At 42.0% G+C, this 18,972-nt stretch overlaps 2 protein-coding genes across 8 annotated transcripts in view; one reads left to right on the forward strand and one right to left on the reverse strand.

Annotated features, from left to right (window-relative positions):
• The window catches only part of LOC124011037 (histone-lysine N-methyltransferase, H3 lysine-36 specific-like), a 36,048-nt gene extending 27,045 nt beyond the window's left edge, over positions 1-9,003 (forward strand). For 6 of the 7 annotated variants that reach the window (XM_046324013.1, XM_046323982.1, XM_046324019.1 and 3 more), the window contains 4 exons: positions 3,426-3,567; positions 3,871-3,977; positions 4,245-4,446; positions 4,727-9,003. In XM_046324013.1, the coding sequence (XP_046179969.1) occupies positions 3,426-3,567; positions 3,871-3,977; positions 4,245-4,446; positions 4,727-5,364 (1,089 nt within the window). In that variant the 3' untranslated portion in view covers positions 5,365-9,003. The remainder of the gene's footprint in view (positions 1-3,425; positions 3,568-3,870; positions 3,978-4,244; positions 4,447-4,726) is intronic. The other variant, XR_006834537.1, reaches the window with a different exon arrangement.
• A 359-nt stretch (positions 9,004-9,362) lies between these two features.
• On the reverse strand, positions 9,363-17,921 carry LOC124011063 (ras-related protein Rab-24-like). The gene is made up of 9 exons (XM_046324039.1): positions 17,543-17,921; positions 16,871-17,051; positions 16,682-16,750; positions 16,406-16,484; positions 14,989-15,056; positions 11,477-11,576; positions 11,326-11,376; positions 11,141-11,200; positions 9,363-10,987 (listed from the first exon to the last, which is right to left on the reverse strand). Exons 2-9 carry the CDS (start codon positions 16,982-16,984, stop codon positions 10,923-10,925), a joined length of 606 nt encoding a protein of 201 aa, XP_046179995.1. The 5' UTR covers positions 16,985-17,051; positions 17,543-17,921; the 3' UTR covers positions 9,363-10,922.
• Between the last annotated feature and the right edge of the window lie 1,051 nt (positions 17,922-18,972).

Raw genomic sequence — 18,972 nt, forward strand, 5'->3', positions numbered from 1 at the left:
AAACGGTTGTCTTTGTTTTGTAGGCTATTTGCATCTATTGTATTAAAAGCACCTCTGTTGCAATATTCACAAACTCTAATAACCTAATTCTTGCTGATTGACTAGTTTCAGTAGCCTACATATCTTCTCTTTTGTTGGGCGTGTGAAATCATGTGTGCCTGTATGTGTGGTCAATTAAATACCATGTAGACTATACTATATGGGTGGAGAAGCACAGCATAGCCCTGTCTAAGCCAGGGTGGAGAGGGGGGGTTCTACTAAACTATATTATATGGTATTATTTGAAGAAGGTTATACCAAGGATCATTTAGCTATTTGATTTAGAATTTTAAGACGCCTTGAGGTATCACAAAATATATATTTAAAAAATGATTTGATGAAAAGAATGTTTGGCCTTACTGCTATTAGCCCATACAAACGCATTGAATAACAGATTCACTTCATGGAACAACAGAAATCTAAAGGAAGTTTGTTCTGAAGTGTCTGTCCCATATCTAAGAGATATAAGAAAGATTGAATCAAATCTTATTGGTCACATACACATGGTTAGCAGATGTTAATGTGAGTGTAGCGAAATGTTTGTGCTTTTAGTTCTGACATTGCAGTAATATCTAACAAGTAATCTAACAATTGCCCAAAAACTACCTAATACACACAAATCTAAAGGGGTGAATGAGAATATGTAAATATAAGTATATGGATGAGCGATGGCTGTGCGGCATATGCAAGGTGCAATAGATAGTATAAAATACAGTGATACATGCATGTGATATGAGTCATGTAAAATGTGTAAACATTATTAAAGTGCCATTATTTAAAGTGGCATTGTTTAAAGTGACTAGTGATCCATTTATTCAAGTGTCCAGTGATTGGGTCTCAATGTAGGCAGTAGCATCTCTGAGTTTAGTGATTGCTGTTTAGCAGTCTGGTGGCCTTGAGATAGAAGCTGTTTTTCTGTCTCTCGGTCCCAGCTCTGATGCACCTGTACTGACCTTGTCTTCTGGATGATAGCGGGATGAACAGGCAGTGGCTCTGGTGGTTGTTGTCCTTAATGATATTTTTGGTCTTCCTGTGACATCGGGTGCTGTAGGTGTCATGGAGGGAAGAAATTATTTTCCCCCCGATGATGTGTTGTGCAAACCGCACCATCCTCTGGAGAGCCTTGAGGTTGAGGGCAGTGTAGTTGCCGTATCAGGCTGTGATACAGCACCACAGGATGCTCTCGATTTTGCATCAGTAAAAGTTTGTCAGGGTTTTGGATGACAAGCCACATTTCTTCAGCCTCCTGAGGTTGAAGAGGTGCTGTTGCACCTCATCGGGATGTCTCATGGTCTGATAAACACCGCTCTAGCTCTGTCACCTTTCACCGCAGATGCGGAACTTCGACATTGGCGGATGCGGTAGATTGAGACGCATCCAATGCACATATCTCTAGCTTAAACTGATTTCTATTTACATTGACTGGATATAGATATTGATAACACATGTATTTTACTCTGACTGGGCCACTCCAGAAGGCGTATTTTCTTCTGTTAAAGCCATTCTGTTGTTGATTTACTTCTGTGTTTTGAGTCGTTGACCTGTTGCATCACCCATCTTCTGTTGAGCTTCAATTGGTGGACAGATAGCCTTACATTCTCCTGCAAAATGTCTTAAACTTGGGAATTAATTTTTACGTTGATGATAGCAAGCTGTCCAGGCCCTGAGGCAGCAAAGCAGCCCAAAACCATGCTGCTCCCTCCACCAGACTTTACAGTTGGGATGAGGTTTTGATGTTGGTGTGCTGTGCCTTTTTTTCTCCACAGATAGTGTTGTGTGTTCCTTTCAAACATCTCAACTTTAGTTTCATCTGTCCACAGAATATTTTGCCAGTAGCGCTGTGGAACATCCAGATGCTCTTTTGCGAACTTCAGACATGCAGCAATGGTTTTTTTGGACAGCAGCGGCTTCTTCCGTTGTCTCCTCCCATAAACACCATTCTTGTTTAGTGTTTTACGTATCGTAGACTCGTCAACAGAGATGCATGTTCCAGAGATTTCTTTAAGACTTTAGCTGACCCTCTATGATTCTTCTTAACCTCATTGAGAATTCTGCTCTGTGGTCTTGCAGTCATCTTTGCAGGACGACCACTCCTAGGGAGTAGCAACAGTGCTGAACTTTTTCTCCATTTATAGACAATTTGTTTTACCTTGGACTGATGAACATCAAGGCTTTTAGAGATACTTTTATAACCCTTTTCAGCTTTATGCAAGTCAACAATTCTTAATATTGCGTCTTCTGAGATCTCTTTTTTTCGAGGCATAGCTTCTTGTGAATAGCAAACTCAAATTTTGTGAGTGTTTTTTATAGGACAGGGAAGTTCTAACCAATATCTCCAATTTTGTCTCAATGATTGGACTCCAGGTTAGCTGACTCCTGACTCCAATTAGCTTTTGGAGAAGACATTAGCCTAGGGGTTCACATACTTTTTCCAACCTACAATGTTTAAATGATGTGTTCAATATAGACAAGGAAAATACAATATTTTGTGTGTTGTTAGTTTAAGCACACTGTATTTGTATGTTGTTGTGACTTAGATGAAGATCAGATCTCATTTTATGACCAATTTATGCAGAAATCCAGATAATTCCAAAGGGTTCCCATACATTTTATTGCCACTGTATTTCTTAGGTTATTTATCTTGCATTTTGATCTCAACTAGGTTGGCAAAATTTCTGGGACCAGGGCTGCAAAGTAAGCCGGTCACAAACACCTAAAATAACATTACGGGACTGCAGTCAGGTTCGGGACCAGTTCTTGCGGGAGCGGTTGGGAGTCAGAAAATAAGTCAGAAGTCTCTCATGGGACTGTCTCTTGGCATGAAGTTTTCTCTGTAATCTTATGACCTCTACAGGAAGTTGTCATGGGTTATTAAAGCTGCAATATGTAACTTTTCAGATAGAAATGTGAGTTATAGATCTCTCATTCTCATTGAAAGCAAGTCGTAGAAGCAGTAGATTTCTATGCTTCCTGTTCTGAAGTGTCATTCTTGCGTGTTGTACTTTCGGGTTTGAACACCAGCTTCAAACAGCTGAAAATATAATATTTTAGGTTATGGAAAATATATTTCACAGTGGTTTAGATGGTACAATGATTTTCTACACAATGACTGCTTGTTTTGCCATATAAACTGAAATTAGGCAAACTATTAGATTTTTGCAACCAGGAAATGGCGGAGCGATTTCTGCATATTGCATCTTTAATGCTATTGGTTGTTATTAGTTATTATCACTGCTATTGACCATTATTGGTTTCTTGTTTTAAGAGGATTCTCTTGGTTTTCTACATTTCACCTCAGAAAATTACATCTGCCTGCATGGTAATACAAAGACACCCAAGCAGACTTGATGATTGAACAGTGTTGTTAATTTCGGTGTGTTTGTCAGGATCGGATCATCGACGCTGGTCCGAAGGGGAACCAGGCCCGCTTCATGAACCACAGCTGCCAGCCCAACTGTGAGACCCAGAAGTGGACGGTGAATGGAGATACACGTGTGGGGCTCTTCGCTCTAATAGACGTCCCTGAAGGTGAGCGGAGATTTGGCATGAGGAGTTTGTGCTATGTTAAAGCTTTGACTTTGGCAACACTTTTCATTACATATGCATTAGCAGGAGAAATAGAAGAGTAGCATTGAACTAGTTAAAGAAGGAAAGGAAGTTGCATAATATTCACCAAGACAGAGTAGTCCATACGCAGTATATTTACAGTACTAGTCTATTATAAGGTAATTATATAGGTAAATTCATCAGCAGTTCATGTCCATCTCTGCATCACTTGTTGTGTATACTGGTTTATATCTGTCCTCTATGGGTCATTCTGCCTGTCTCCAGGCACAGAGCTGACTTTCAACTACAATCTGGAGTGTCTGGCCAATGGGAAGACTGTGTGTAAATGTGGAGCTCCAAACTGCAGCGGCTTCCTAGGAGTCCGGCCAAAGGTGAGAGGAGACACTGGAACGAGATGCTGATATTGGGTTTGATGACATGATCCACAGAATGAATAAGATACATGAGATAGTAGAATGAAATAGTAGAAACAATATTAATTGCTATTTTAAAATATTTTTCCACAAATTCAAGGGCACTTGATACAGTAGTCAAAATATTAGTAATGTCAAGGGGAATGAGATATTTGATTGACAGGGGCATCATCAGTTTGGGTGTCTGTGTCTCTATTAACAGCCTGACTCTTCATCCTTCCCCAGAATAACCCTCCAGCAGACGACAAGGGCCGCAAGCTGAAGAAAAAGGTCCAGGCTAAACGGAAGAACAAGATGGAAGTGACCAAGGAGAGGGAGGACGAGTGCTTCAGTTGTGGGGACGGGGGACAGATTGTGTCCTGTAAGAGACCAGGCTGTCCCAAAGTTTACCACGCAGACTGTCTCAACCTCACCAAGAGGCCTGCAGGTCAGTGGCCCAGTTAGGTTCCTGTCAGAGGAAATGATTGAGTTGTTATCATAGCTTGTAGGGGTTTGTTCTATTTCCTCGCTGTTACTGTAGGATTGTGTGATTGGAGAATGATATACTGTACATGACGTATTTCGTGCATTTTCACTGTTTGATGACTGTCAGATCACTGGTTAGCAGTCTCAGTGTGCTGATTACTTCTCTGTTACGGTTGATGCAGGGCTGTGTCTGACTGCTTCTGTCTGATATACTGCGTCTGACTGCCTTTTCTGTGCTGCAGGTCGGTGGGAGTGCCCGTGGCACCACTGTGACCTGTGTGGTAAGGAGGCGGCCTCTTTCTGTGAGATGTGTCCCAGCTCTTACTGCACACTGCACCGCGACGGGATGCTCTTCATCTCAAAGCTGGACGGACGGCTGTCCTGCAGCGAACATGACCCCTGTGGACCAGACCCCCTGGAGCCAGGGGAGATCAGGGAGTACCTACCTGACACTGGGGCTCTCTCAACAGGCCCGGGGGCTGGTATTGTACCCCCTCCTGCAGCTGCTGTGGCTGGTTCTGCTGCTACTACAACAGGGACAGGGGACCCCCAACCTAGCCCTGGCCCTGAGTCTTTCCCCCATCTCCCCATCTCTTGCCCCATCTCTGGCCCCTTCTCTGGCCCCATCATCTCCCCTCTACCCAGCTCGAAGTCCCTCGATAGCTCTCACCTATTCCTTCCCCAATACTCACCCATCTCTTCCTACGGAGATGAGAAGGAAGAAGTTGAGGATCCTTTTGGTAATGAAGACGGGGATGGAGAGGGGATTGAGGGAGAGTTGGAGGATGGAGAGATGGCAGGCTTAAAGTTGAAAAATGAAGAGGAGGAGGAAGAAGAAGAGGAGGGAGAAGAAGAGGAGGGCGAGGAAGAAGAGGAGTAAAGACCAATGTCCTTTTTCAACAACTCTGCATCCTGGCTAATCATTCATGGGGGGTGGGGAGAAGGGCTACCTGCTTGTTTTTGAGGGGGGGACTGTGCTCAGCATCATGTAGATTCACTCATCTTTGTATATAAGGATCCATGTACAGATGATTTATAGATCTGTGAATTTGAACACCGCCTTGTTCAGACAGACCCCTGAGAAATAGCAGGATGAAACAATGTGGCCTGGAGCTGGAGGGTCGAAATGGAGTATGAGGGAGTTTTCCCTGGACACTGATTTATGGTCAGTTTTCCCCCTAATAGTTCCAGTTAGGGTTTGTGATAGGTATACTGATCCTAGATCTGTGCCTAAGGGCACAATGGGCTTGATGGTAACTCTAGTCATATAGATAGGTCCATTTGAATCTCTTCTTTGTTCGTTGTCATAGTTGTTGGCTTGTGGTTTTAATAACATGTTTACATTTCTGCACCTCCTCTTGGAGAACACGGCAACTAATGTATCTGAAGCTTCACCTTTATCAAAGGGGAGACTGAAGACAGGAGGAGCAGTACTGTCAAAGGCACAGAAATCCCCTCGTGAGAAAGTAGCCTATGGTGTGTTAGATGGGCCTGTCAATCTGGTTCTCTCTGTAGCAACGCTCCTACATGGCACAAATGAGTAATGCTGTGAAATTAACGCGTCAGCAATGGAAATTATTAGTCATACAATCAGTCATTTCAACCTTGTCATTGGTGTACAGTTTATATCCATACCTATTTGATGATGATGAATCTATCGTCTCTGCTGGCATCTGCCTTACCACACCAAATGATACAGACACCTAGACAATACACATGAAATCAAATGGCTTAGTTAGTAAATGTGGGTAGTACATCAAGGTGATATTGATATTGAACATGCCTATATCCTAATCCATGACAGCACTTTGTGTTTTCCCCTAACCCTGGCATTGCATTGCTCCTCTGTAATGATATCTGTTTGGGGTGCGGTTGCTTGTACTGTAGGTCTTTGAACACAACTGAAATCTTATTGAGTGGTCAACTAACATAAATTCAATGTCAAATCAACCAAAAATGTCACCATGTCAGGGTTTAGTTTAACAGTTGGGTGGGGGAAAAATGAAATTCCCTTACATTAATGACTTTTTCAAAACCCAATAAGTTTCCCACATTGATTCAACATCGTCATATTTAATTTTTTGCGTTGAAATGACTTGGAAACCACATTGATTCAAGCAGTTTTTGCGCAGTGGGAAGCTTCCTTACATGGTCTAGCTTTCCCTCAAACTGAACTGAACCTTCAATGTGAATGTGCCAGAGTGTACTCAGCAGTTGAGTAAGCTACTTGACGTAACCCTGACGACAGCTCGCTCACTTGTGTGTATTACATTCTCTATGACATATTTATATTGACTTTTATAACGCACAAATGAAGATGGGACTGACTTCTAGTAGTGACATTGCTGTATGTCACTTTATATAATCCATACTTTCTGTTTGCTAGGCTATACTCCTTGCCATTAGTTTAGCACTAAAAAGTACACTGGTCCACTCCCCTGCTAAAATGTTTTCACTACCGTATGTATTTGTCTCAGCTATGTGTTTTCTCCCTCTTGAAGCTTGTCTCTACATCACTGTCTTTGTTGTGTCAGTTTTTCTTCTCTGCTTATGCCTTTCCAATTGAGTTAATCAATGTTGGGTTTTTGTGAATGAAGGGATGTGAAGGTGATTCTAGAGGGCCCGAAAACAGAATGAAGGGATGTGAAGGTGATTCTAGAGGGCCCGAGAACAGAATGAAGGGATGTGAAGGTGATTCTAGAGGGCCAGAGAACAGAATGAAGGGATGTGAAGGTGATTCTAGAGGGCCCGAGAACAGAATGAAGGGATGTGAAGGTGATTCTAGAGGGCCAGAGAACAGAATGAAGGGATGTGAAGGTGATTCTAGAGGGCCCGAGAACAGAATGAAGGGATGTGAAGGTGATTCTAGAGGGCCCGAGAACAGAATGAAGGGATGTGAAGGTGATTCTAGAGGGCCCGAGAACAGAATGAAGGGATGTGAAGGTGATTCTAGAGGGCCCGAGAACAGAATGAAGGGATGTGAAGGTGATTCTAGAGGGCCAGAGAACAGAATGAAGGGATGTGAAGGTGATTCTAGAGGGCCAGAGAACAGAATGAAGGGATGTGAAGGTGATTCTAGAGGGCCAGAGAACAGAATGAAGGGATGTGAAGGTGATTCTAGAGGGCCAGAGAACAGAATGAAGGGATGTGAAGGTGATTCTAGAGGGCCAGAGAACAGAATGAAGGGATGTGAAGGTGATTCTAGAGGGCCAGAGAACAGAATGAAGGGATGTGAAGGTGATTCTAGAGGGCCCGAGAACAGAATGAAGTGGATTTGCCACTTTCCAGTTGTGGGAATGTTGTGTTTCCATTTCTGAAGCTTATAACACACCTTTACTCCAAATCTGCACAATAAGCATTATTTTTACTGCTTAATGTCTCCCAATTGTGTCACTTTAGTCATGTCGAAGTATCTCTAGCAGCCTTTATGTATTAAAACTTAACTGGCTTATTGTTAGATGAGGCGCTTGAAAAGATATGTGCAATTTCTTGTATTTTAATAGAAAACCAACCTGTTTTTTAATGACTTGAAAAATGAGTAAACCGGTTCAAAGGGTCCCTTCTTGTCCGTATACTGTACCGTAAAGGTTGCCATGGTGCCCCCTGCTGTTGTTCCGATATACAGATACAGGCACCCACCGTCATGGTCATAGTAAATATTTATCTGACTTGAACATATTTATAGCACTAAAACGCCTACGAATTTTAACAACACAGAAAGGTTTTAACTGATCTGTTGGAAGAGTATTTGTACATTTTAGATTGGCCTAGCCTGTCCTTCCAAAATCTTATATAATATGTATATACATTTTGTATATGAAAGCTATATATGATGAATGGTTTAAAAAAACAAAAAACAAGAGATAATAATGAGTCTAGAGCCAGTGGATATCATGCGTTCTCTGGTCACAGCTTTGTCATCAACCATTCCCACAAACAGGATCACTTCAACTTTGATACATATTTGTTGTTTACGTTTGAGTTGCTGTCAACAGACGGGGTTAATAACACTTTATATTGATGTAACAGTATCACAGTCATCAAACAGATAGTAGTAGGCTATGAAAGCATACAGTATGAGGAGGTCGAGGGTCATTTCTGGTCACGACATGAGCTGGGAATCGGAAGAGTCGGGAGATTGAAGGCTCAACTATCACTACAGTCAGTACCTTTGGGACTTGATATGATAATGAGCTGTATATCTTTTTGCTTTAATATTTTCCATTTCTACATTGTCAGTTACCCCTCCCTCCTCTTTGGAGGGTTCTTTGATGTGGCACAAAGGAAGAGTTGGGAGGCTGTCAAATGTTTTTATACATACTACTGCTGTTTTTGTTGTTGTTGCTGTCATGCTTCTTAGCTTCTGACTCTCTTCCCTCTCTGCCTTATTAAGCCTTGTGTAATTCATCTGTTCAAATTGTAACTGTTGAAGAGTTCAATAATATCCTGCTGCCTTGTGAGGATATTGAAATGTGCTGGAGTCCTTTGTACATAATAAAGAAAAAAATGTAAGTTGCAACTCTGCTTTTGCCATTTTGATTTGGGCCAGAGGTTTGATTGTTACCTTTCCCGACTGAATATTCAAGTTTGTAGGCATATTACTGTATTAACAGTTCACTATTGCATTAGATCAGGGGTAGATTTGTTACCATAATCCACTATAGAGGTGCTCATGATATAGCAACTGGCTTTAACACATCCATAGCTCAGTGTACTATAAGCCTTGTTAATAACTAAACTGATCACTGTGCTAACCACTGTTTCACTTCACATACTATATAATAAAGTGAAGGAAAACAATGGTGAGTGCAGCAGTCAGTCTGGTTGACCAGGCTAATGTAGTGTAGGTGTCACACAGACACACACTAACAGACAGACTTGCAGAAATCTAGTCTTTATTTTAAATTTACAACATGCTACAAAACAGTCCACAAAATGAATGATCAAATCAGCCGACTCTGTGGACCTGTAATGGTGTTGGGACTATATGCATGTTATAATATCTTCAAGGCATCAAATAGACGTGGGACTGCAAACAATCTCTTGCTTTGTGCCTGTGCTCCTTGCAATAACAGTCCTGTAAACCATTCATAAAAATGAGATATGTGAACTAGTCCTCTTTCTCAGGCACCAGGTCTGCGTCCTGGGGAGTGGCACCACTAGAAGGTGCTGTGTGTGTGTGTGTAAACAATAACACGTTTGATGAAGTGTATGTACACTTGAATGGAGCCGTCTATACACAGCTAATGATGGATATGTGATTGATGCCTGTGGGCACATTGCTGCTGCTTACTTCTAGTACCCTACATGCACAACTTCAGTGGGACTGAGAAACCCTCAGAGAGGTTCTCAAATGCAATAATATCTCTAACTAATATACATTTTCACACACATTGGTAAAATCAAGTAAAATCTGCCATTGGCTAGACTGTCTCAAAAGGTCAAAGGTTTCTTGAAAAGTGTAAACAGTAACAACACATTCACAGAAAATTGCAACTTGTGTGGAGTAACGACAATGGTCAGCCACGATGATGAGGCATCCGTAACATTGGAATAGTGACTTGGAGATTACATTGAACATTAGTTAAACATAGCTGTATGTAGGGTTTCTTTTGTGTATATATATATATATAAAGAAGCCATTTAGCAGACAGTTTTATCCAAAGTGACTTACAGTAAGGCGTTCATATATTTTACGTATGGGTGGCCCAGGGAATCAAACCCTCAACCCTGGCGGTGTAAGTGCCATGCTCTACCAACTGACTTACAGAGGAACACATAAACTAGATCTTGTACTTTTAGCCATGGCAACATAACTATCATATTACATTTACCCACAAGCTTTTTCCTGTGTTGGTGCAATCTTTCAGGTTGCATTCCATACTTTCAACTGTATCAGAACTTATGACGCAAAGAAAAACACATTAGATGACAATAAATGTGCAGGTACATAGTTTGGCAAGTACATTTCACCATGAAGAGTAGACAATGAAAACAGTGTTCACAGAATGCTTATTCAAATCAAGTCATTAAGAAGCACACTCACTCAAGGCATTTGACTGAGTGATGAAGGCCATTTGTGTCATCAGCATAATTCATTTATATAAGGTGGGTTGATAGACACTAAGGAAATCAACAAAAAAAAATAGTGGGGTTGAGGTGCTAGTTCCTCGTATGCTTCATTCCGATATCGCTCTTGGCAGGTCCCTTGTCATGGGAGAGGGGTCGTATCCAACTATTGTGATGACTCCTTTAAATGCAGTGAGCATGTAATCGTCTATGGGACAACTGAAAAAACCTACCAAAACAGTAACTGTTTGGGCTCCTCTCTTTCTTTCTCTGTTTTAAATGGACAGGCCCCAGGTGGGATGTGTAGCATCCATCCTGCATTTCCAGGTTGGTTTTACAGCAAGGGATCGCTGTTCATCCAGTAAAGGCTTAACTGTGGCAGCAGGAAGAGAAATAAGAGTCCTTCTTCTGACCCAAGTCAATACCGGTCTCTTCTGTAAAGAGAAAGCAGAGAATTGTCAATCAGACCCATTCAGGAATGCATTGATTCACTACAGCGGAGATTAAATTGACAACTCATGCTAGTAATACTACCATTGCAGACAAAATGTACACTGACAGCTAAGCTATTGGAGCCAAAGTCTCACCGGTCAAGAATTGAAAGGAGATGCTGTTGTAGTCCTCTGCAACCTTTTGGAACAGCTCATCTGGAATGTGGTTAAAAGACAGTAGGAGTCTACATCTGCATTTTTGGAAATGTTGTCTTATGAGAATGGGTTATAAATAAGGTTACACTATATTTGAAATTAACTGACCATGAGGTGTCACTTACCCACGTTGTGTCCTGTTTTACTGGATGTTTCAAAATGTTTAGCCCCAATCTCTGTAGATAAGAATGGAAAAACACTAAACATGAGCCTCTTTAAAACAGCCAGTCCTCCTTATACTAATCAAGATGTCTGTGATTATCATTAGCAATTTACCGTCAGCAAAGTCCTGAACGTCATGGTAGTCTACTTGCCGCAGGCCCCGGTCACTCTCAATCAGGTCAATCTTTGTGCCGCACAGGTATATATTGCAGTGCTTCAATTGAAATCATAGAAAAATAAATAAACCTGTGTCATTGTGGGCAGTTACATACATAGGATAACATACTCTCATCGGACAGTTTATTAGGTACACCATCTCATTCATGGAAACAGATCGCTCCTAAAGACAGTGCATTACGTGGCCATGACTTCCTATATAAAGCAGACAGACAGGCATTGAGGCATTCAGTTACTGTTGGATTGAACGTTAGAATGGGTAAAACATGTCAATCCTGTGGGCAAAAACAGCTCGTCGATGAGAGGTCGAAGGAGAATGGCAAGAATTGTGTACGCCAGGGATCATCAACTAGATTCAGCTGCGTGCTGATTTTTTCTTGAGGGGATGGTTGGGTGGCCGGAACATAATTACAAATCATTTCTAGACTGCAAATTGACCGCAAGAATCCCAAATAGACATAACATTTAACTAAAACAATCATTTCAAACCTTGCTTATGGCGATGTCTCAGCCTCCAGTATTTATGCTGCAGTAGTTTGTGTCGGGGGGCTAGGGTCAGTTTGTTATATCTGGAGTACTTCTCCTGTCCTATTCGGTGTCCTGTGTGAATCTAAGTGTGCGTTCTCTAATTCTCTCCTTTCTTTCTCTCTCTCGGAGGACCTGAGCCCTAGGACCATGCCCCAGGACTACCTGACATGATGACTCCTTGCTGTCCCCAGTCCACCTGGCCATGCTGCTGCTCCAGTTTCAACTGTTCTGCCTTACTATTATTTGACCATGCTGGTCATTTATGAACATTTGAACATCTTGGCCATGTTCTGTTATAATCTCCACCCGGCACAGCCAGAAGAGGACTGGCCACCCCACATAGGCTGGTTCCTCTATAGGTTTCTTCCTAGGTTTTGGCCTTTCTAGGGAGTTTTTCCTAGCCCCCGTGCTTCTACACCTGCATTGCTTGCTGTTTGGGGTTTTAGGCTGGGTTTCTATACAGCACTTTGAGATATCAGTTGATGTACGAAGGGCTATATAAATAAATTTGATTTGCTTACATTTGTATATGATCACATCTCCAGTATGCATAGAAATACTTGGGAACATATTTCCCAGTTTAAAATTGCTTGGAGCTGATTTCCTGGTGTTTTTACAGTTCTCTCCAACAGAAAACTTGGGTGGGTCAAATAAAACCACCTGTAGGCCAAATTCAGCCCGCGAGCAGGCAGTTGTGGGACCCTGGTGTAAGCTAACAGGAGGGCCACAAGCAGGCAAATAACGGTGCAGTAAAACAGTGGTGTGCAGAACGGCATCTCAGAATGCAAAACTCCTCAATCCTTTTCACGGATGGGCTATTGCAGCAGATGACAACACTATGAACAAGACGCGGCTCCAGTGGGCACGTGATCACCAACACTGGACAATTGAGGAGCGGAAAAACAAACATGACAGCGAGTTCAGTTTACTTGAGTGGCATGGTCAGTCCCCAGACCTCAACCCAATATGAGATGGAAAGGGCTATTCACAACATAAATGGACTGCCCTCCAATCTGAAGCAAATGCATGATGCCATCGCGTCAGCATGGACCATCATACCTGTTGAATGCTTCCGTCAACTTGAAGAATGCACTAAAGAATTTAGGCAGTTCTACATCTACATTTTAGTAATTTAGCAGACACTCTTATCCAGAGCGACTTACGGTAGAGTGCATACATACTTTTTTCCCGTACTGGTCCCCTGTGGGAATCGAACCCACAACCCTGGCATTGCAAGCCACACGGGACCTGGCAAAGGGGGGTCCAACCTGGTACTAGATGGTGTACCTAATAAACTAGTACAGTGCATTAGGAACGTAATTCAGACCCTTTGACTTTTTCCACATTTTGTTACATTACAGCCTTATTCAAAAATCAATTAAATTACCCCCCCCCCCTTAAATCTACACCCCACAAGGACAAAGAAAAAAAAACAGGTTAAGAAATATCACATTTACAAAAGTATTGAGGCCATTTAACACAGTAGTTTGTTGAAGCACCTTTGGCAGCGATTACATCCTCAAGTCTTCTGGGGTATGACGCTACAAGCTTGGCACACCTGTATTTGGGGAGTTTCTCCCATTCTTCTCTGCAGATCCTCTCAAGCTCTGTCAGGTTGGATAGGGAGCGTGGTTGCCTAGCTATTTTCAAGTGTCTCCAGAGATGTTCGATCGGGTTCAAGTACGGGCCCCTCAAGGACATTCAGAGACTTGTCCCGAAGCCACTACTGCGTTGTCTTGGCTGTGTGCTTAGGGTCGTTGTCCTGTTGGAGGGTGAACCTTCGCCCCCGTCTGAGGTTCTAAGCAGGTTTTCATCAAGGATCTCTCTGTACTTCGTTCCGTTCATCTTTCTCTCGATCCTGGCAAGTATCCCATTCCTTGCCGCTGAAAAACATCCCCACACCATGATGCTGCCACCACCATGCTTCAACATAGGGATACTGCCAGGTTTCTTCTAGATGTGACGCTTGGCATTCAGGCCAAAGGGTTCAATCTTGGTTTCATCAGACCAGTGAATTTTGTTTCTCATGGTCTGAGAGTCCTTTAGGTGCCTTTTGGCAAACTCCAAGAGGGCTGTCATGTGCATTTTTACTGAGAAGTGGCTTCCGTCTGGCCACTCTACCATAAAGGCTTGATTTGTGGAGTGCTGCCGAGATGGTTGTCCTTCTGGAAGGTTCTCCCATCTCCACAGAGGAACTCTGGATCTCTGTCAGTAACCATCAGGTTCTCGTGTCACCTCCCTGACCAAGGCACTTCTCCCCCGATTACTCAGTTTGGACAGGCAGCCAGCACCAGAAAGAGTCTTTGTGGTTCCAAACTTTTTCCATTTAAGAATGATGGAGGCCACTGTATTCTTGGGGACCTTCAATGCTGCAGAAATTTTTTGGTACCCTTACTCAGATCTGTGCCTTGACACAATCCTGTCTCAGAGCTCTACGGACAATTCCTTTGACCTCATGGCTTGGTTTTTGCTCTGACATGCACTGTCAACTGTGGGACCTTATATAGACAGGTGTGTGCCGTACCAATTCATGTCCAATCAATTGAATTTACCACAGATGGACTCCAATCAAGCTGTAGAAACATTTCAAAGATGATCAATGGAAACATGATGCACCTGTGCTCAATTTCTAGTCTCATAGCAAAGGATCAGAATACTAATTTAAATAAGGCATCTTTTTTATTTTTAATCCATTTGAACACATTTCTAAAAACCTGTTTTTGCAGTATCATTATGGGGCATTGTATGTAGATTGATGAGGGGGAAATGTATGTAATACAGTTTTGAATAAGGCTGTAATGTAAAAAAAAATACAATTAAAGTCAAGGGGTCTGAATACTTTCCAAATGCACTGTATATGACAATACCCATCATACAATTCCCATTGGCAAGTGAGTTGAGTTTTTATGAGATAGTCTAACCTTGTCACAGTTTTGCAGCTCCTTCACCCAGAATCTAGCTCGCTGGAAACTGCTGGTGTCCGTCAAATCTACAGGAGAAAAAGGTCACACAAATTAAGGAGAATGACAACATAAAACTTAACCAAAACATTGTATGTTTTCACAGTTATGAAGGTGTATTTGACCTAGAATATTTTGTAGTACTAATATTACTATTGCAATGTAAAATCAGCCCATAAAAACAACACTAAAAACAGAACCAGATAAAAACAATAAAGACACTTAAATGAGTCATCAACTGGGAAAATGCCTCGGTGGCTATTTTCCAAACTGTAAAAACAAATCCCCCAATGAGGGAAATAAGAGGGGAGGACACTCATATATGAAAAATCCATTGCACTCAACAAGAATGTCTAAAATTAAACATTTAGGATATAATCGAAGCCATTAGTGCTTGCCAGGGACCTCACGATACGACATTATCATGATACTTCGGTGCCCATACGATATGTATAGTGATTCTCATGATTCCATATGTATTGCGATTCGATAATACAATTTTACTGTGATTTGATAATGCAATTTTACTGTGATTTGATGTTCCAAACTTATTGCTCGACACGAAGTATACAAACATTAAGAACACCTGCTCTTTCCATGACAGACTGACCAGGTGAATCCAGGTGAAAGCTATGATCCCTTATCAATGTCACTTGTTAAATCCCCTTCAAAATCAGTGTAAATGAAGGGGAGGAGACAGGTTAAAGAAGGATTTTTAAACCTGGAGACAACAGACATTGATTGTGTACGTGTGCCATTCAGAGGGTGAATAGTAGTAGGTGCCAGGCGCACCGGATTGTGTCAGGAACTGCAACACTGCTGGGTCTTTCACACTCAACAGTTTCCCATGTGTATCAAGAATGGTCCACCGCCCAAAGGACATCCGGCCAACTTGACACAGCTGTGGGAAGCTTGGATTATGGGCCAGCATCCCTGTGGAACACTTGACACCTTGATGAGTCCATGCCCCGATGAATTGAGGCAGTTCTGAGGGCAAACCGGGGGCCTCAAATCAATATTAGAAAGGTGTTCCTAATGTTTGGTATACTCAGTGTATGTCTGCTACAGCGAGACAAGAGAAAATTTGTTTTGATCAGTCAGGTAAATAAGTGCTGAAAACAGGTTCTCACTATTTAAAAAGAAGATGTAGAACAAGCTATCGGATGAAAGGAGTAGTTTTGGAGCAGGTACAGACGACAACCACTAGCTAATGCTTCCTACAGTGTTGATACTTGGGAGTCAAATATCGATAATAATATAGTCCAAAAATAACATTTCAATATGTAACTATAAATTCCCCCCAATCACTAAACACCATAGTAGCAAAACAAAAATGTAGCGTGATTTTGAGTGTCGTTCCAAGGGGATAAGAACTTACCATAGCAGACAATGGCAGCCCTGGCTCCTCTGTAGTAGATTCTACTCATAGCCTCGTAGCGCTCTGATCCAGCCGTGTCCTGGGTTGCAGAGAAGGAATCACTTATAGTCTATCCACACATAGCCTGTATCTACCTCATATCGGGCTACAATGGATTTATTAATTTAATTATTATGCAACGATAATAATAAACCAGACAACTCCCTACGGAGTATAAAGATTCATGTAAATCTTTTTTCCATTTTATAAAGGATGCCAGCAGTCATCCTCACTCACCCATATTCCCAGTGTAACCACCTTGTCTCCCACCTGGATTGGTTTGGCAACAAATGCAGCCCCAATAGTCTATCGAAAAAAGAATGATTGCGAGAAAAAGCATGTAGCATGTACAATTTTGAGAAAGAGTCTTCACACAAAAGCAGAGAGCTTCCCACACACCGCCCTAGGCAATCAACGGATACTCACGTTCTGGTAGGGGCCGACAAGAAAGCGGTGGTGAACATATCTCTCCACAAGGCTGGTCTTGCCCACACTCTCTTTCCCAAGCATAACAACTTTTGCATCCACACGCATGGTCATAGTGCACAGGACCAGGACAAGAAAGGAGAGGAGGAGCAGGAGAGGGGTAGACCAGGATGCTGAATTGCTGTGTAACAGATGAGACAAAAACATAATAGATAGTATGATTAAGAAGTTGGGCACGATAAAACAGTTACTGTATTCCTTCTACTTTGTCCATGGCATGACATCATGACTTCGATGCAGCATGACTTGGCAGCCACCAACAACACAGAATGAGTTTGAGACACTGCACTCGAAGTTGCCACAGCAGAATTTTTCTGAAGAGAGCAGTTGGCAGGATACATTTCAAGACATGTCATGACATTTGTGGCAATGTCAACAATTCTAAGTGGACTTTAGCTAAGTTAAAATGGGCATGGGTGTGTAGCTAGAAAAATAGTTAATGCTGCCATTAGCTTAACCATCAACAAATGGTATACACAATTAGCAGACCTGAACGATTACACAAAATAAAAAATAACGTTTCGTTAGCTAGCTTCACAGTAGCATTTATTAGCTAGCTAGCCATCTAACGTTAGCTAATGATGACTTGATAGCTAGAACCAAAACACTTACCTGCTTGATAAACTCAGCTAAATGTGTTCAAATGGAAGAATCAGAGCCGAGTCAGATTAACAGTATAGGTAAATGGTCGAATAGCTCTTAAAATATGAACATCTCGTTTCGAGTTAGCTAGCCAGCCAATGTTTGAGCCACTTGGTGTTGTCAGCAACGTACATTTTAGCTAAAAACTAAAATTACACGCCACAGAAACATCACTAACATTTATATAGCCTATGCCATTGCTATGTCATATGGCAAAGCTTACTCGACTTGAACTTCGAGACCTCATTTGTTAGCAAGCAAGCTAAATACAAAAATCCAAGAGGCTTTGTTATGAGGCCACTACTTCTTCTTTAAAGTTTTAGGGCAGACTACACCTACGGTATATGGCCGCCACCTACTGTACGGGGTCTTCTTTGATATTATTGCGGTCCGCCAACAAATGCTAGTAGTGCATGCCGCCACCTAGTGTTTCGGCTGTGTTTCAGCCCAAAGAAATAACAAAATAAAAATGAACTAAAGAAAACTCAATATACTCCTTTATTCAGATTCTACTGCCAATGCCCATCCCTACAGGCTCTGGGGCCTGACAAGGAACAACTGAACAATTAATCAAATGGCCATCGGATTATTTACATTGGACCCCACCAGTTGTTTTTTGCACTGCTGCTGCTCGCTGTTTATTGTCTATGCATAGTCACTTCACCCCTACCTACATGTACAAATGACCTCGACTAACCTGTACCCCCGCACATTGTCTCTGTACCGGTACCCCTTGTATATAGCTTCGTTATTGTTATTTTATTGTGTTACTTTGAATTATTCTTTACTTAAATTTATTTGGTAAATATTTTCTTAACTCTTTCTTGAATTGCACTGTTGGTTAAGGGCTTGTAAGTAAGCATTTCACGGTAAGGCCTACACATGTTGTATTCGGTGCAGGTGACAAATAAAGTTTGATTTGATCTGATCTTTGGACAGTATTCTTTGCAATGTTTCGGCAGTGAAATCCTGTAAACCCCAAAAACTTTTCAGCCGCATATACTATTATGTCCAGTTTCTTGGACATTTTTGTTCGTTTGTGCAGTACAATCAATCACATCTGTGATAAACACCATGAAATCCACCTTCTTCACAACCAGCATATCAGTTTCCCTCAACTGTTGAACAACACCCTGAATCTCCACAGTCTACTGAGTATCCATCACCATACCTTCAGCTCACCTCGCTCCTTCAACTAGTTCACGTGCCTCTGTGTAAGAGACCTGCTGAATAGTCCTGACCTTTGCCACTCCATAGTCCTTTACCCTAACCGGGCACTCCGGGGAATTGGGAATGGTGAACTAGTTGCCAGAAGATACCGACCCTGCCGTTACGCTTGTTTACACTACGCTGCACTGAAATCGGAACACAATAGACTACCACAGTATGAATCATAATTC

The sequence above is a fragment of the Oncorhynchus gorbuscha genome, linkage group LG02 (assembly GCF_021184085.1).
Source record: "Oncorhynchus gorbuscha isolate QuinsamMale2020 ecotype Even-year linkage group LG02, OgorEven_v1.0, whole genome shotgun sequence".
NCBI classification, from domain to species: Eukaryota; Metazoa; Chordata; class Actinopteri; order Salmoniformes; family Salmonidae; genus Oncorhynchus; species Oncorhynchus gorbuscha.

Coding starts and splice junctions, on each gene's coding strand:
- LOC124011063 (XM_046324039.1), bottom strand. CDS start 16,984: ATGACCATGCGTGTGGATGCAAAAGTTGTTATGCTTGGGAAAGAGAGT. Junction 11,377..11,476: donor CGTTCAGGACTTTGCTGACG/GTAAATTGCTAA, acceptor TCTTATCTACAG/AGATTGGGGCTAAACATTTT. Junction 10,988..11,140: donor CTCCTTTCAATTCTTGACCG/GTGAGACTTTGG, acceptor TTCTCTTTACAG/AAGAGACCGGTATTGACTTG.